Consider the following 16515-nt stretch of genomic DNA (forward strand, 5'->3'; position numbering starts at 1 on the left):
CGGAATTATCCACATTGTATCACCTGCTTTTCAGACACGGGGCTCACCTGTGGTCAGCAGAACTCAGCTCAGCTCAGCTCCTCTCCCTCAGCTTGGCTGGGGCTCAGCTGGGCTCGGTCTTTGTGCACCCCTCCGTGCCCACGGCTGCTCACTGCACCAGCACCGTGGCACACACGGACTCCCCTGAGCAAAGCTGAGTTTGGCACTTGGAGTTGTGTTCTTCCCAAGGGACAGGAAGGGATGGGCAGCGGTGGGCGAGCGACAAAATCTGCGGTGTTGGTCGTGCTAACTTCCCCGAGGGAGAAATGGAACGAAATGGTGCTGTTTCCAGGGTGTGTTCACTTTTTAACTGCCCTCGAAGCCATGCCCCCCTGATGAAATTCTTGGTATACAACCCCCACACAGCTCTAGGCTCCTCCCTCCACCTGCAAGCAAAACTGCGACATACTGTGATTTGGCTTTAATAGGTGTTGCAGAATTAAATAATTAGGTTTAATAAAGTCACATTTTGCAGGTGTCAAATCTTCCGAACATTTGAGAAGGATTAATTTTCAAAAAATCCCCATAGACATGTGTTTGTTTCAATTCCTTTTAATAAGAAACTTGTGTTGATTATGTGGAATAATATTCAGAGTGTACTCGCACCTGATTTTCAATTCAGCTGTAATTGCAGTAAACTGAAGAATGTAAGAAAATTATTTTAACTTAGCTGTAATCATGTCTATAACTGGTTTGCAAGCACTAAAAAGTTCTACATAACATAAATTATACAATTAAATATGAATACGGAGCTTTTATACTATGAAGCCCTTAATTTCACAGGTTTATCAGAGTAACAGTTATATCTTATCTACATAGGTTTCTTAGTGAGAAGTCAACTCCAAACAAAATACTAACAGAAGGATGAAACACTGTCTAATGCTCACAGTAAAAATTCCTATGTAATTCAAATGCAAAAAACCCCCATATGCTTTGTTTTTACTTTATTTTTTCACCACCATGTCAGAGGTTACAAAAAGGTCATTAACCCTTTTTCATAGCGTTTAGGCCACTTCATTGCTCTTCTAATCTGAGACTCTTGAAACAAATGATCTTTTGTACTTGCATCCTGGCATTTGTTATGCTCGTTTATTAAGGACTATTCATTATAAAGGAAAAAGGGAAAAACCAAGCCAGACGTTTCAGTCCAGGGTCAAGAAAAGTTAATCAACTGGGCAGTTTACAAAAAACTGTATCAATTTCTGCCATGTTGTCCAGCATGAGACCTCCAAATTGGAGAAGTTAAAGCAATCTAAGGACACATAGGATAGTTTTGCAGTGCATGAGTCCAAATTTTAACATAAAGATTTAGCTTATTTCACACTGTATGGAAAATGTTTTTGATATATTTATGTCTTGCAGCTAAGCTTCTGCATTTTAAATATTCATGTTAAAAATCAGATTTCAGCAAAACTATTTTAATGTAATATTTTAGTGTCATTTTAATTTTAAATTCATGTTATTTTTACCACATTTTATGAAAGTGTAATAGGTTGATCCATGTAATATGCAACACAACTGTGTTCTCTTAGTTGAAGAACTATGCAAGAATGAGGACTGGCATCTCCATACCTACTGGTAAGACATTTACAGGTGGGACCAATTTCATGAGTGTGAAGGAGCTCTCTGATTAAATGTGAAGGGATTTTAGCTTCTTAATAGCTACAGTTTTATTTTATTTATCATAGAAACTGCTATGACTGTGTTCTCTCTTTTCCCATGAATAAGCATCTTCATTACTCAGCTCTCCTGTCCCCTGTATTGACTCACTGCCTTGAAGCTTCCCACGGCAATTACTGGTCTATATGTCACAACTTATACTCCCAAGAGCTTGGCATTTCATCTACATTGAAATGACTACAGTAAGCAAGTCTCCAAGGAAGATAAAAATTTCCATCTTACTAAGACAAGAGCAGCATACCGTTCTGGTAAATTAAGTGTGTGCTATTGTTAAAAGAGCTGTTTTCCATTGCATATATTATGATTCTGTGGAGGAAGACATACATAAAGGGATGTGAGTGAATTACAGTAGGAGGAACTTCATAATCAATAGTCATCACCTCTTTTAGAAATTTACTTTCTGATCTTTTCAGCCATAATTTTTGTGTACAAAAAGCAGTCTGAGACACAAAAATTAGTCAAAATCTGGAAATTATGGAATCACAGAATGATTTGGGGTGGAAGCAATCTTAGAGATTATCTAGTTCCAATGCCCTGCCATAGGCTGGGGAACTTTTCACTAGACCTGTCTGCTTAAAGCCCCATCCAACACGGCTTTGAACACTTACAGGGATGGGGCATTGACAATATCTCTGAACAACCTGTGCCAGTGTCTCTCCAACCTCACAGTAAATAATTTTTGCCTAAAATCTAATCTAAACCTACTCTTTCTCAGTTTGAAGCCATTACATCTTGTCCATCACTACATATCCTTGTAATATACCCCTCTCCATATCTCTCACGGCCAACCTTTTTCAGGTACTAGAAAACTGCTGTAAGGACTCCCCAGAGCCTTCTCATCTCTAGTTGAGAAACCTGAACTCACTCATCCTGTCTTTGTATGAGATGCTCCAGTCCGGTTGTTCCATGGCCTCCTCTGGACTCTCTCCAATATGTCTTCTCATACTAAGACCCCCAGAGCTGGTTGCAGCACTCCAAGTGAGATCTCAGGAGACCTGAGTAGCAGCGGAGAATCAGCTCCCTCAACTTGCTGCCCACATTTCTTTTGAGGTTTTCTGTGCTGCAAGTGCCTATTTCCAGGAGGTGATGGACTCTTCTTGTCTATCAGCATCCCCCATATTTCTGCCCAGAAATCAATTCTATTCTCTCAATCTAATCTCTGCTCACCAAATATTTTTGGGAGATTCCCTGACCCATGTGCAGAACATTGCAGATGGACTTGTTTAACTCCGTGAGACCACATCCCAAGACTGTCAAAGTCCTTCTGGATGGCATCCCTTCCCTCCACCACATCAGCTGCACCACATAGCTTGGTGTCACCATCAAAACTGTTGAGAACACATTCAGTCCCACGGTTCATATTTCTGAAAAAGAAGTTAAACAGCATCAGGCCCAATACTGACCCTTGAGGGGTCAGTAAAAAGCAGTTACTCACCCTCTTTTTTCACTGGTCTCCGCCCAGACATCCAGCCATTGACCACACTCCCTTTGAGTGTGATCATACAGCCTTACCTACGGAGTGGTCCACCTGTCAAATCAATGTCTCTCCAGTTTATAGACAAGGATTTTGTGTATCAAACACTTTGACTTAGAACTCTTTGAATCTGCCAAAGCCAGCCTTGTGTTATTCTGGTGTTACATGGACAGATTTTTCAAATTTCAATATCATTAGTGAAACTGGTTAGCTTGAAACCCCTGGCCATAAATTGAAATAATTTGGACTTGAGCCAGGTGGAGCTTTGGTTGATTTGGTTCTGTTTGTGGTGGAGTGGTGGTGGTGTTTTTCGAGGTTTTTAGGGGTTTTTTTGGTTGGCTTTTTTTCTTTTTTTTTGTCAGAAGAACATTTGTTCACATAATTTTAGCTGTGCAGCATCCCATCCATTCCTCAGCAGTGACATGAGTTTCTGATGGGGAAATAAATTTTCTTTTGTGAGAACATAGGCAGCTATAAATGGTCAAGAATCAAGCATGCATTGAGTCCACTGGATTGTTGAGTTGACTCATGTGAGCTGTTGAACACAACCAGTACTTGCCATACTATGATAAATAATATATTCTGTTTTATGAAAACCATCACTATTTTATGGAATAGATTTTCAAAGGGAAATTACAAGAGGAAGAACTTATGTTATCATCAACCAGGGGTTTGTTTAGACTGGTAAGAAGTGGCAATGGAAGGGAAGAAGCTGGCATGGAAAAAATGTTGAGAATGTAGGAGGAAATTAAGACAAAAGCAATGATTTTAGAATGAGCAGACACTCATTCTATGGAGGAAACAGGTCAGAAGAATTAGAAATAAAAAATTCATAATGGAAAAGAGAGGAGGATTTTGACAACACAATCTAGGACTGGTTACACACTGAAGGACAAATGGGCTAAGGAACCAGAATAGGGAGCATGACACGCTGGTAATCAGAGGAGAAAAAATGAAACCTATTAGAAGGCAGATAAAGAAAAGTTACAAAGTAGTAATTTTTATTCATTTTGTCTTCAGAGTGAAGGAAAGAAGCTGTAGATGGAACTCTGTTGCATTTTTGAAGTTCATAGTATGAACGCAGTACTTTCAGATAACATCAAGCTACCTGGTGCCAACCAACACGTGTTTTTAGTCCATTCATCAGGAGGTAAATAAAACCTGGGAAAAGAAACAGACAAACTTGCAGAAAGAAAATGTGTCCTGGAGAATAATGTTGAACCAAGTTTAAATCAACCTACTTCTGATTTTTTAGAGGCTTCCAAGTAGAAAATTAGGGTGAATAATTAAATTAAATTTACCGTGCCTGAGCAAAATAAACTTGAATCAGCAGTGCAGTTAATACCTAGAGTACAATTATATCATTTGAGCAAAGGACTCTTGCCTAACAAATATCCATGTGGGACCAATGGCTAAATAGCAGACACAAGGGTCATGAAATAAAAGGTCTGACAGATCTGTGTAAGCAGATGTCTCCCCTATATACAGAACACTCAAAGAACACTCCTTAACTTTGCACAGTGCCTACCAAAGCTGCTGAGAGACCCATTGTGATAACAGCAACTTCAAATCTGGACACCTGTGCTGGAGCAAGCACTGCACTCATTGCTCGTGACTCTCCAGGCTCATGAAGATGGGGAAGGAAAGAATAGATTTTTTAGTTAGTCAGGTACCCAGATTCTGTTTAAATCAGTTCTTTACATACTCTAAAGGTGATCTTCTCTTCAAACTAGCCTGTTGTTGGAGGGAATGTAGATTTAATGATGTTATCAGGTGTCAAAATGAGAATAGAGCTGTGGCTATGTTCCCTTTTTATTGACAATAGATACTGAGCACGGACTACAGTGGGACAAGTTCAGAGAGCAGAAAATCGGAAGAGAGGGAATACAAGTAGGACTACTGTTGGACTACATGAAACTACGAGTTTCATGTTCAGATAATCTCCATGACCTGGGTGATAATTTGAAGCTGAATCTTTGTGTTACAGTCTAAGTTAAGATTTTATGTTTACTCTAGATATGTGACATAGATTTGTTCCCCTAGTTTCTGTGACCTTTTAAAATATGACTGCACTACAGAATTTGCTGTGAATTTTGGTACCAGCTATCATTATCCCCTTTCTTTTTGTTGTTAATTACAAAAAGACAGGCAGTGAAATCTGGAAATTATCCTTTCTGGCATTTGGCTGTAACAGGTTTTTGGTTTTTTGTCAGTTTCATGTTTGCCTCTAGCTGTGGCAAACTGAAATGCTGCTTCTGGTTTACAGCTGGCTTCCATTCCCTTTGATTCTGAGAAGGTTTTCAGCATATTGGTGGATTTTAGATTTTAGATTTTTCAAGGATTGTTATAACCAGAACCAATCCCTTGACTTCATGAGAAATTGCTCTACTTGTTTGTGAATCTATTCCTTTGAATTTGCATTGATAAAAATATTTTTGTTTTGAACAAGTATGTTTGTTGGAAAGTAGATAGTGGATTTTAATCATTATACCATAAAAGACTTGTATTTAGAAAATATATCAAACAAACAAAAAACAAAAATCACAGGTCACAAAATTTGTACCCAAATTAAAATTCAAGACTTCTGTTACTATAAGGCTGTCAAAACTCTGGCTTTGGTTTTAAATTCTGCTTGTATCAGAAGTTACAAATCAGTTTCACTGAACTTTTTGACATCTGTCTTCCTTTTGAATGTAGTGTAAGGCTAAACAAAATCTTATTTTAATACTTATTAAGGAAACCTTCATGTAAGGCAGCAAAGGGTACATATAATGAAATTCAAATAATCTAATCCCTCTCATATATTGTATGTTTTCACTTTACATTTCAGAGACATGAAAGGCTTTTACAAAGGCTTGTATTTATGAAAGTATTTTTACAGAATGCAGAAACATATGAAAAGGCTGTTTCTCACACTGTGCTCAAGTAATCCATCACTGGGAGTCACACACTGGTATCAAAAGTCAAACATCTGTAAGTGAGAAAACAGAGTGCTAATAGCTTCAGACCAAGACCCCTAGTATCTACGTTGGCTGACATACTCTTAATACATTTAAGGGGTATATTGCAGCCTGTCAGTTGCCCAGCCCTATAGTTTATCATTTTGAGACAATCACATAAATCTTTCAATTTTAATAGTGCTTGCAATACTTCTTTTAATTAATTGTAGAGAGATTTTTGCACGTACATATGCACTAACCTTTCAGAATTACAAATAATAACATTACATTTCGTTACAACCAATGTCTATTAGCTCAATTAATTTGTCAAAGATTCACATTAGCTCATTATGAGTATTTTATTTAAAAGTTAACATGCATAAAAAATGAACAATATTCCCTTCTATCACAACAATTTCTCTTCTATTTATTTTCAAATAAGGTAATTTGTTGATAAAATTAATGAAAATCGTACATTTGTGTATATGTGAGCTTACAACATGACAAATGAAAAAGAGCTTGCTTTGGGATTTCACTATGAAGTTATACCATTGGAACACAACTGTACTGGTACCCAGAAGTGGACTCATAACACTTTAGAAATGAACTATGATTAATCATCCAGTTAATTCAAGCAGAGATAAATGGCAATTACTGCAGTTTAGGGTATATTTTCAAAGCCAGGAAGAGGTTTAGCCTCCAGCAGGTTTCCAGTGATTTTAACAGGAGCTGCATAGTGCAGTCCTTCTACGTCGCTTTGAAAGATTGTTTCTTGGTCTAATGCATTGCCATTAAAACTATCAAGAAAAACTCATGGGATGTGAAAGCTGCTCCATCTTTTTGACACACTTCTCAATGGAAAAAGCAAGGGATGGCAGGGGAGAAAACCCACCAACTCCAACAAGAAAAACCCTTTTAATTCAAACATCCTTGCTCTCCAAAAATGAAAGACTCATGTTTAATTTTACTGCATAGTATGCAATTTTTTAAATTACTATCCTGTTATTTGGGGTTACAATAATTGCAAGCAGTTTGTGGATTTTCTGATAAGATTTTCTTAATGTGGACGAGTCCCAGCTGTATTCAAAAATCTCTGGTGAATCACAGGAAACTGCTTTACTGGAACGGAATGCCAACTATATTAAAATCTTTCAGCAGATCTCTCCATCAGAAACCACAGTTACAGATAAAAAACTGCCAAGACACCTTGCAGATTTGAGATTTCAGTTCCTGGGACTTCAGCTTTGCTTCCAGCAAGCCTTAAATCACTTGATCCCTCCTCAGGAACTTTTAGGTCCTAAAGTCTTGAGACAGTTTCTCCATTACATGTCTGGTTTCAAAAAGAATGTAAACCTAAAAAATCTTAAAAGCCACTGTAATCTGAATTCTGAGGCTTCTCTAGGTTCCTCCATTCCTGCAAATAATGCTGTTGTTTTGAAAGAGAAATGTCATGTGCACAGAACTAGTCACAAGTAATTTTCTGATTTTCTGACTAAATAAACTATTTTTAGTTCCCAAACTAAAAAAAAAAAAAAAAAATTTGAAAAAAATGCAATGTCAGATCCTGGTATGTTCTACTTAGGGTTTTGAGGTGCTCATGGTTTTAAACCATCTATATAACAATAAAGATGCCGGCCAGTTTTGTGGAGCTGCCGGCTGGAATGAGGCAACAATGTTCAGAATAAATGACAACTGTGCTAGAGAATGTAAAGTAGTTATAGATGGGGTTAGAGAATGTCCACATGCTGTAGTTTTGATAAATGTTGACAGCAGCTCAGATAGAATAAAACTGGAAGGACAAGCATTAATTTGATTTGCTGCCTTCTCATGATAACACTGTTCATCAGAGATGGTGTAAGCAGAAGAGATTACACAGCAGTGAGGTTTATGAGTGACTTTCTAAAGGGAATCTTGTAATGCTTTATCTTCAAAGAATTCCCTATCCCACTATTTTCTTGTGAGATGTCAGTTTACCCCACAATTAAAATACAAAAATCCTGCATGTGTCTGGGAAGTGGGAGGGTGTGAAATGATACAAGAAGCAAACAGAATTCAAGCACCTAAAATGCTAGAAATAATCTGGAAAACATGGCTCAGAATGACTAAACCAAAATTCATTCCTCCCTCCCCAAGCTTGTTATTCCACTAAATAATAATAATAACAAAGACAACTACAATAAAATCAAACTTGTAAAAGAAAACCAGTGACTGGACAGCCCTGGGTGATGATGGCAGAGGCCTCACAAGCTATTATAAGTAATTTTCCAGAGGCCATTTAATCTGAGAGGAGGTCAGAGAGAATTGGTTTCTCAGCTGGCTACCTGAGTAGCCCTTCTGCTAGTAGCACTGAAAAAGGTATTAAAGATAAGTATCTATTACATGGGTCTCACTCTGTTTCAGTTGGTAAGGAAATGCCTGTGGAGATACCAGAAAAATTTTGCTATCATTCCATATAGAACTATAGTAAACATTGAAAATAATCATGAATTTGCCACAAAGGCAATTTACAAAATCACCAGCCTAATTTTGGTAAAAACTTCAAATACCTGCTTGTCTTGGGGTGATGAATTGGTTATCTGGAATAGTAAATAATTTTATGGAAAGGGTATACTTGAATATGCATGGAAAATGTACATTATTTAACCATTATCTTAGCCACTAAGCAGTATAATGAGTACTTGTGTTACATGAACAGTTTCCACTCTCAGTACTGAAGAATTTGAATCAATAAGTGAATATCAATAATATAAAAGCCTTGAAGACTTCCCACAGTACATAAGAACAATTCACTGTTTAGAAAGGTGCAATGTAGATTAAAGATGCAGCTGTAAGAAAAGTACTTCCTAAATATATTCATGCAGAGTACAATTTACACTGTTAAACTCTGCCAAACTCATTTGAAATCTTATTTGAACACCTTTTGAATGTTTCCCTAATTTCTTTTCTTTTGCATGCTGGCATGAAGATCTGTAGCAGTATTTAAAATAATTTATATTTAAATTAATTTTACCAAACCAAATCATGTATGTCTTTTCAGTCATGGTACATCCTTTGCTTTACATTGAGCTGTAGATTGAGAACTGAAAACAGGGATATGGACAAGGCAGGGTATATAATGCATTCTTTGCTCCTGTCTTCAACAGGGATGATGAACCAAGGAGGTGTCAGTACCCTGAGCTGGAGGACTGTGGCTGCAAGAATGATCAGCTCCCAGCAGACACTGATATAATGTGGGATCTGCTGCTCCACCTGTATGCCTGCCAATCTACAGGGTCTCATGGGCCTCATCCAAAAATCCTCCGAGAGTTAGCTGATGTCATCACCAAATCTTTCCCAATTATTTCAGAGCAGTCTTGGGAACCCAGAAGTGTCCCTGCTGATGGAAGCTGGTGATCATTGTCCTAATTTCCAAGAAGCGCAAGAAGGCCGGTCAGTCTCACTTCAGTGCCTGGTAAGGTTATACAGAAAATTAATCTCAGAGTATTGAAAAACACCTGGAAGACAACACAATCATTGGTTACAGCCAGCACAGCTTCATGAGGAGAAACTACTGCCTTCCTCTTATGACAAAATAACTGCCCTTATGGGTTCCCTTGATCAAGGGAAGCCAGTGGATGGATTCAGAAAAGCTTTCAATAGTGTCTCTCCCAGTATCCTTCTGGAGAAAATGTGCAGCACAGAGCTGGATAAACACATCATGGCATGGGTGAGCAACTGTCTCCCAGGTGAGGCACAAAGGGTGATAGTGAATGGGGTGACATCAGTCTGGTGACCTGCCACCTGTGGGGTTCCACAAGGCTCCATCCTCAGCCCTGTGCTCTTCAACATCTCCATAAATGATTTAAAATCAGGAGTGGAAGGAGAAGCTGTTGACTCCCTGAAAGACAGGGTGACCCTGCAGAGCGACCTGGCAAACTGGAGAACTGGGCAATCACCAACCACATGAAGTTCAACAAGGGAAAGTGCCAGATTCTGCACCTGGGCTGGAACAACCCTGGGCAACAAGAGCTTGGAGAGCAGTGCCTTGGAAAGTACCACAGGACCAAATGCAGTAGCATTCATTTGGCAGAGGGAAAGGACAGTAAAACACAGTAATGAAAAAGAAAAATAAAGTTCTGTTTGATTCTTTTGGAAACATGCTGAAATTTTAGGTTTTGATCTTTAACCTACAAACTCATGTACCATGAGAATGGATTTGGACTTCAGATAGTGTGTTGACCCTCATAGGACCAATGACAAGGTCAGAGACAGAGACGGAGAGCACATTTCTGACCAAAAGTTTATAAGTGAATTTTCTTGAAGATTGGAAAATTTTAAAATTTTAAAACTTAAAATTTGTCTCATTTTCAATTTTATTTGGTGATACATTTCTGACTGGTGACTATTAAGTTAAAATATGAAAAACCACAAACAATTAGAGTGTAAACTCATTTCTTCTTTTACTCAGACTCTTGGAAATATTGAAATCAAAACACATGAAAGAGAAATGAGGCTGACCAACTTTATGAGATTAACTCCATCAAGGTCATCTAAGCTGAATGATCCACAGGCCCATTGTCAAATCACTGATCTATTAAGGTGGGGTACATCAGGGCAAAACCATAAGCTTATGTCTTTCCTGTTTACTACTGGTCATTATCAGAGCCAGGATACTGTGCCAAAGTAAATTGTCACCTCAGTCCATAGAATTGCTTTTCTGTAAAAAGCGGACAGAGGTAAAATTCATGAAGGCATGTTACTAAGAATAAAGAGTATAACTGCTAAAATCTCTCTGAGAAAATGACCAGACCTAAACTTTACCTGTTAATAAGAACTGCTGTAATCTCCTCTGAGATTTTCAGAGCCATATTTTAAAGAAACTGCAACTGGAATAACAGATATAAAAGATCTCCCTGAAGCTACATGTCTCTGTATACTAAATACATTTGTACATTTGTAGCTGTCACCTTAGAGTCTCTGACCTAAAGAGAGTATGCCCTGAGAAAATGGAACAATTTTCTCTTTTGCACAGCATATTTGTTACTTTCTTTTTGATCTGAAATTCAACCAAATGAATCACTAAGTGGAAAAGACAGAGAAATGGAGCTGATGAACTGAAACATGACTAAGACACAAATATGTTTATAATTGCTTAACTTTTATTTCTCCAATGTCTATCTCTATAGGTGATTGTGTGACAAGCTTCCCCTGCACTTTTTATTTTGAATAGGTATTTGGTGTAGTCCTACTGGTGCATTGAGCCATGATATCACAAGCAACAGGTTTGACCATCTTACCCTACACTCCCATCCTGCCCAAATTTCAATCAATTTTTCACCATGGGACTGGAAATCACCAGACCAAGAATGCCACCAAGAATTCTCAAAACTAGTATTTTTTAATTTCTACCTCAAAAGCACTTTGTGAAAACTACAAGCAACTCAACAGACATTATAAGAAAACAAGTTTAGAAGGCTAATGACTCTCTCAGTGTCTTCATCTAGGCATAAGGGGGAGTGGAGAAGTTTAACTCATGTGCTAAAGGATACGCAGGTAACCTTCAGTGACTTCCAGCTTATCTTTGTCATATGATAAAGCCTCTGTCAATACAGTATATATGGTGGAGTGGATGACACTACTACACACCTTGGTTGAATTTGCTGTAAACAGCAACTGTCACCACCAGCTCTGGGAAAAGCAGTAGAAATGAGTGAAGGCAACGCCCTTCCTCCCTCCCTCCTGCCCTCCTTTTGTCCCGCCTGCCTTCCTGCCTTCCTCCCTCCCTTCCTGCCTTCCTCCCTCCTTGCTTGCCTTCCCACCTTTGAGTCTGGTTTTGGTACATCCTCTGTATCTGCTCCTCTCATCACTTCAATTTATTTCCATTTAGGGTTTGACTGATTATCTCAATAGATATGTAAACCGATCTGGATGAACCAAAAAATCATTGAGTACTCCATATCTTCTCTATGCCAGTTTGCCCAACGTTATAACCATCCTTTTCTCTTTAAAACCTGACACCTAACTTGTGTGTTTTGCCCCAATTCATGGATGAATGGTGCACTGTGTCTGTCTAAAAATAGGGAACATACATGCTCGAGCCCTCTTTTGTTTCTCTCCAGCCTTCGAGAAGATTGCCTGGTTCAGGTCTCACAGTAGCAACCCAAGAAGCTGCATTTCAAAATCCATTACTGTTTCAGAAGTAATTTTGCAGCACTTTTCCACAAGCCACCGTGCCAAGCTGAGACTGGGAGAGCCAGGGCCACCGCTATTCTGTGCTCAGCAGAGCTCTTTTTTTAATTTATTTTTTTACTTTTTTTTTTTTTTTTTAATTTATTTTCCCCCACACTGGGGCCGTGACCCAGGGCAGCAGCAGCAACACCAGCTGAGTACAGCAGGAGGAGGCAGTGTCAACACTGACCCCACACACCACACCAACACAAGGGGACACCCAACCTGGTGCTGCATCCTCTCAGTGCGCAGTGGGACTGTTTCTCCCCCCTGCAACACAGCAGTGACTTGGAATTGCAGCACTGGTCCAGCCAGGAAGCAGGGAAAACGGGGAAACTGTCATTCACATTGGAGCTGCCCCACACAACACCAGCATCTCCCATCTGCCACTGGAACTGCTTGGAAAGCTCCTGCCTTCCCAGTCTTTTGTTCTGGGGGAAGGATCAGCCTAGCAGCTTATCTTCCATACTGTCTTTGTTTTCTGCCACACTGTCTGCTGTGGCAGCTGCCATCTTGGGAGGAGGGCCTTCTCTGCCATCTTGTTTTCCTTGCTCCCACGGTGCCCCCAGGATTCAGCACCTTTGTGTCTAATGGTTATTGATGTTACCTTGGTTGCTGCTGACTCGTTTTTTAGTAAACTGTTGTTTTTTCACTTAAAATCTTGCATTCATCTCTCTTTTTTGGTGAAAGGGGAGTGGTTAAAAGTAAAGGGGAGGTAGCTCATTTAGGAGTCTCTGCCTCATATAATTGTCTTAAACTAAGACAAGATGCTAACATTGGAATCAATGACACCTCACTTAGACCTATTCTTTCCATGTGCTCCTTTGTGTAACAAATTTGTGTTTCTCTTCCCACAGAGCAGGAGAAGATATTTTTGGTTACTGTGGTAAAAGCATGCAGCTTTATTGTGAATCCTTACTTAACCTAGGAAGTATTTGAAAATAGTAGAGATATCAAAATGCTTGAATAACTGAAGACTGAGAAGGTCATATAGTCTCAATTCAGCACAGGCAGTAAAATCCCTTGAGCTATCTTTGTATTTTACCTTTTGCTGCAAGGAGCTGAACAAAGCACAACACTGGCCCTGCTCATACTTACTCTCTTGTACAAGGCTGCAGACAAACATTTCTGGTGGGACTTCTTCCAGTTTAACTAGCTTATGAACCCTTTGCATCACGAAAGATAGCAATAGTGGATCAGAACCTAATAAAACTTAGGATACAACAAAGACATGAAGTTTGTATGCCACTATCCTATGACAAGATTTTAGGTCTGCTGCCTATTTAACTTCAAGTACGTTTTCTTATCCCTCTGTAACCTTTCCCACAGCTCCAAAATTCAAAATTCAGTTGTTCTGTCTCAGGATATTTTCTTGATTAAATAAATTAGTTTAGTGATCCAGCTCCTACATCGTGTTAAAACTCAGGTTGCCAGCAATTAGTCCTTCTGACAAAGAAAAATTTATTTATTGATGTCTGCCCCTAACACCATTCAAATAAATCTGTTTCTAAGTGAAGTGTCTGATTTACTGCTTGAGACTATCTGAAAAACATGACCATTCAATCCAATCTCAGATTTACACCTCAGTTCAAAATACACTAAACTGGGTCATGCTGCCTCTAGCCCTGATTGATAATGAACTGATCTGTGATTTGACATTAAACTCAATTATTGGAAAAGGAAAAAAAGTTGCATCTTTCAAATACATTAGCAAAATTGTCACTAGAATTTATCTTCTGTTACATCAAAGAGACTTCAGGATAGTTTTTCTCAGGTTTTATTGTTAAAACATTTTAATTAAAAGATGTCTGCAATTTCCTGAACTGTTGATGGAACAGGCGCAAAAGCTTGGATTTGCATATGAAAGCAAAACCCTTATGATATCTAACTGTCAGCATTTTTTTCAATAGGATATAAACCTGTCAAAGACTCTTTAATGTTATAGCACATACTAGAGTCTCACTTCAGACTAAACTGCATAAAAAGTGAACATAGTTTACTCTGCCCTAATTGCCTTCCAAGAGCTTAAGATAAAACTTTTTCAGCCTAGCTTTTTTTGACTTGAACATAGTGACTCTTAAAGTGTTCAAGGTAGGCAGTATAAATGCAATTGATGTCTTTTACTATATTTTAATGTGGGGTTTTCTGCTTTCATTTTTTGCAAAAGCACATGTGATTATAATGAATTTTTATGTCTCTTCACTCTAGATACATGCCTCATCCATGCAGGCACATTTAACCCTATTGATTCAGGCATGCATAACATGGTTTACTATATATCTTGCTGTACATATATTGTGGGACAGACTCTCTCTGATACTAGCAAATGACTTCCCTGCTAATCCCATTGATTTACATGGAAGTGTGGAATTATTCATAACCATTTCTCAGGGCTCATCTGCACTATATGCATACAAGGTTTGTTGCTTGTTGGACTACACATTTTCCACCCTCCCCTTCTTTGCATAAAATTTGAAATATGTCTTTTATTCATTATATCCAAGGCAGATGGATGTTGCTGAGAGGAATGTTAGGGTCTGGTATTTTTTTCCCTTATGCAAACTTTTGCTTACATTCATAAGGACAGCAATCTTGCATTCAAGTTTCTTGTCCAGTTTGTAATTGACTGAAGATGTGCATGTTTTCCTCTGGAGCTGATGGCTGCATATGTGTACAATCAATTGCCCCTCCTTCCTCCAGCGTGTCTTTGCCTTCTCCCTCTAATTGCTTCAGACTTTTTTTGCTGAGTGTTGCACACCACCAACCTCTCACTGATCCTGGTCTACCTGAGCATTAAATCACAGGAACTGGGCCAGGTGTCTCTTCCATTCTTCTGCCTAAAGGAAGTAACATGAAGGGGGCAACTTTTCCTTATTGAGGGGCTAAATATATAGGTAATGATACTTAAATGAGTAAGTAAATAAGAACGTAATTCAAGCATTAAGTGTTGTCACCTTCAAGTGGATCTAAAAGTGCTTGTTTAACAGTAGTTTTCATTAGATTGTGGGTTCTCTCTGAGGACTCTCAACTTTACCTTTTCTGAAACCATTTAGGGATCAAGAGGCTCTAGGACACTAAAAACTATATCAACCAATAGAATAACTTCTGTTTAATTGTTCTGAGGTCAGAACTTTCACTTACCTTCCCACTATATTAATTTCTTTTTTTTCCTTGGATATTTTCAAGGTCAGCAATGTGTTGACTATTTTTAGTTAACTGCTAACAGATGTACACTATTGAGTTCATCTTACTTCCCGTTCTGAAATTTAAAAACTCAAACCAGCTTTAACACTTCTAAATATAATACCCCTTTTATAGCTGCTAATCTGCTGAGTTTCACAACAAGGTAGTTTTCTCATTAATTCTTTGCCTTAAGGCTTCCTTCATCTATAATTCTGTTTTACTTTACAGTGTTTAAAAGAGTACCTCAGCATTGCATGGAATTTGCACAAACTGAGTTAATGTATTTCAAGTACAGATTACTTTTTAATTTTATGTTTTTTTCTATTACTAATTGTTTATCTTGAATTTCTAAAATTCACTAACTCTGATTCTTTACCTAGTTACCCTTCATCATGGATAATTCACTCTTCTATATAAAAACAACAAAACAAACAAGCCAAAACAACAACAACAACTATTTAATGGGAAAGATATAGATAAGAATAAGTCTATTGTAGCAGGTGAAACTCCAGAACAAGAAAGTAGACCTATTTTCTTTTATCTGAAGAATATTTTCCTTTCTCTTATTGAAAAGGACAATAGAACTGGAACAGAACTGCAAAAATTGGTAAAAGATGTAATTAAGGCATGCAGAAGTTGTGCAAAACTCAAGCAGGATACCAGCTCAGCTCTGCAAGGCTGACAAAGTAGAAGTTATGCAAAACAATGATATTGCACTTACTCAAAAGTGGGACTCAAGGAACAGCCACTTAAAAAAGACACCAGACATTGAAGACCACTGAAATGGACCTCAAAGAGCCATGTAAGGACTTATGATAGGGGAACAACCAGGTAAAATAAAATGATAGATATATACCAGATAATCAGGAATAGCTGATGAATATATAATCAGTGCATATTGCAAAAACTCTCTTTACCTGATGTTTAGGGCACTCAATTAGAGGGAGGATGCTCCAAGTGATGAGCATGCTGCAATAAAGAATAACAGATTTC

General features: G+C 38.3%; 1 protein-coding gene across 1 annotated transcript in view; it reads left to right on the forward strand.

The window, feature by feature from the left end:
• Positions 1-9525, forward strand: part of LOC134432264 (putative proline-rich protein 21) — a gene marked incomplete at its 5' end in the record, with an annotated part of 141727 nt that extends 132202 nt beyond the window's left edge. Inside the window, one exon of the mRNA XM_063180785.1 lies at positions 9276-9525. Coding sequence (XP_063036855.1) covers positions 9276-9525 — 250 coding nt within the window. The remainder of the gene's footprint in view (positions 1-9275) is intronic.
• Positions 9526-16515: the final 6990 nt, after the last annotated feature.

Source organism: Melospiza melodia, chromosome Z (assembly GCF_035770615.1).
Source record: "Melospiza melodia melodia isolate bMelMel2 chromosome Z, bMelMel2.pri, whole genome shotgun sequence".
Taxonomy (NCBI): domain Eukaryota; kingdom Metazoa; phylum Chordata; class Aves; order Passeriformes; family Passerellidae; genus Melospiza; species Melospiza melodia.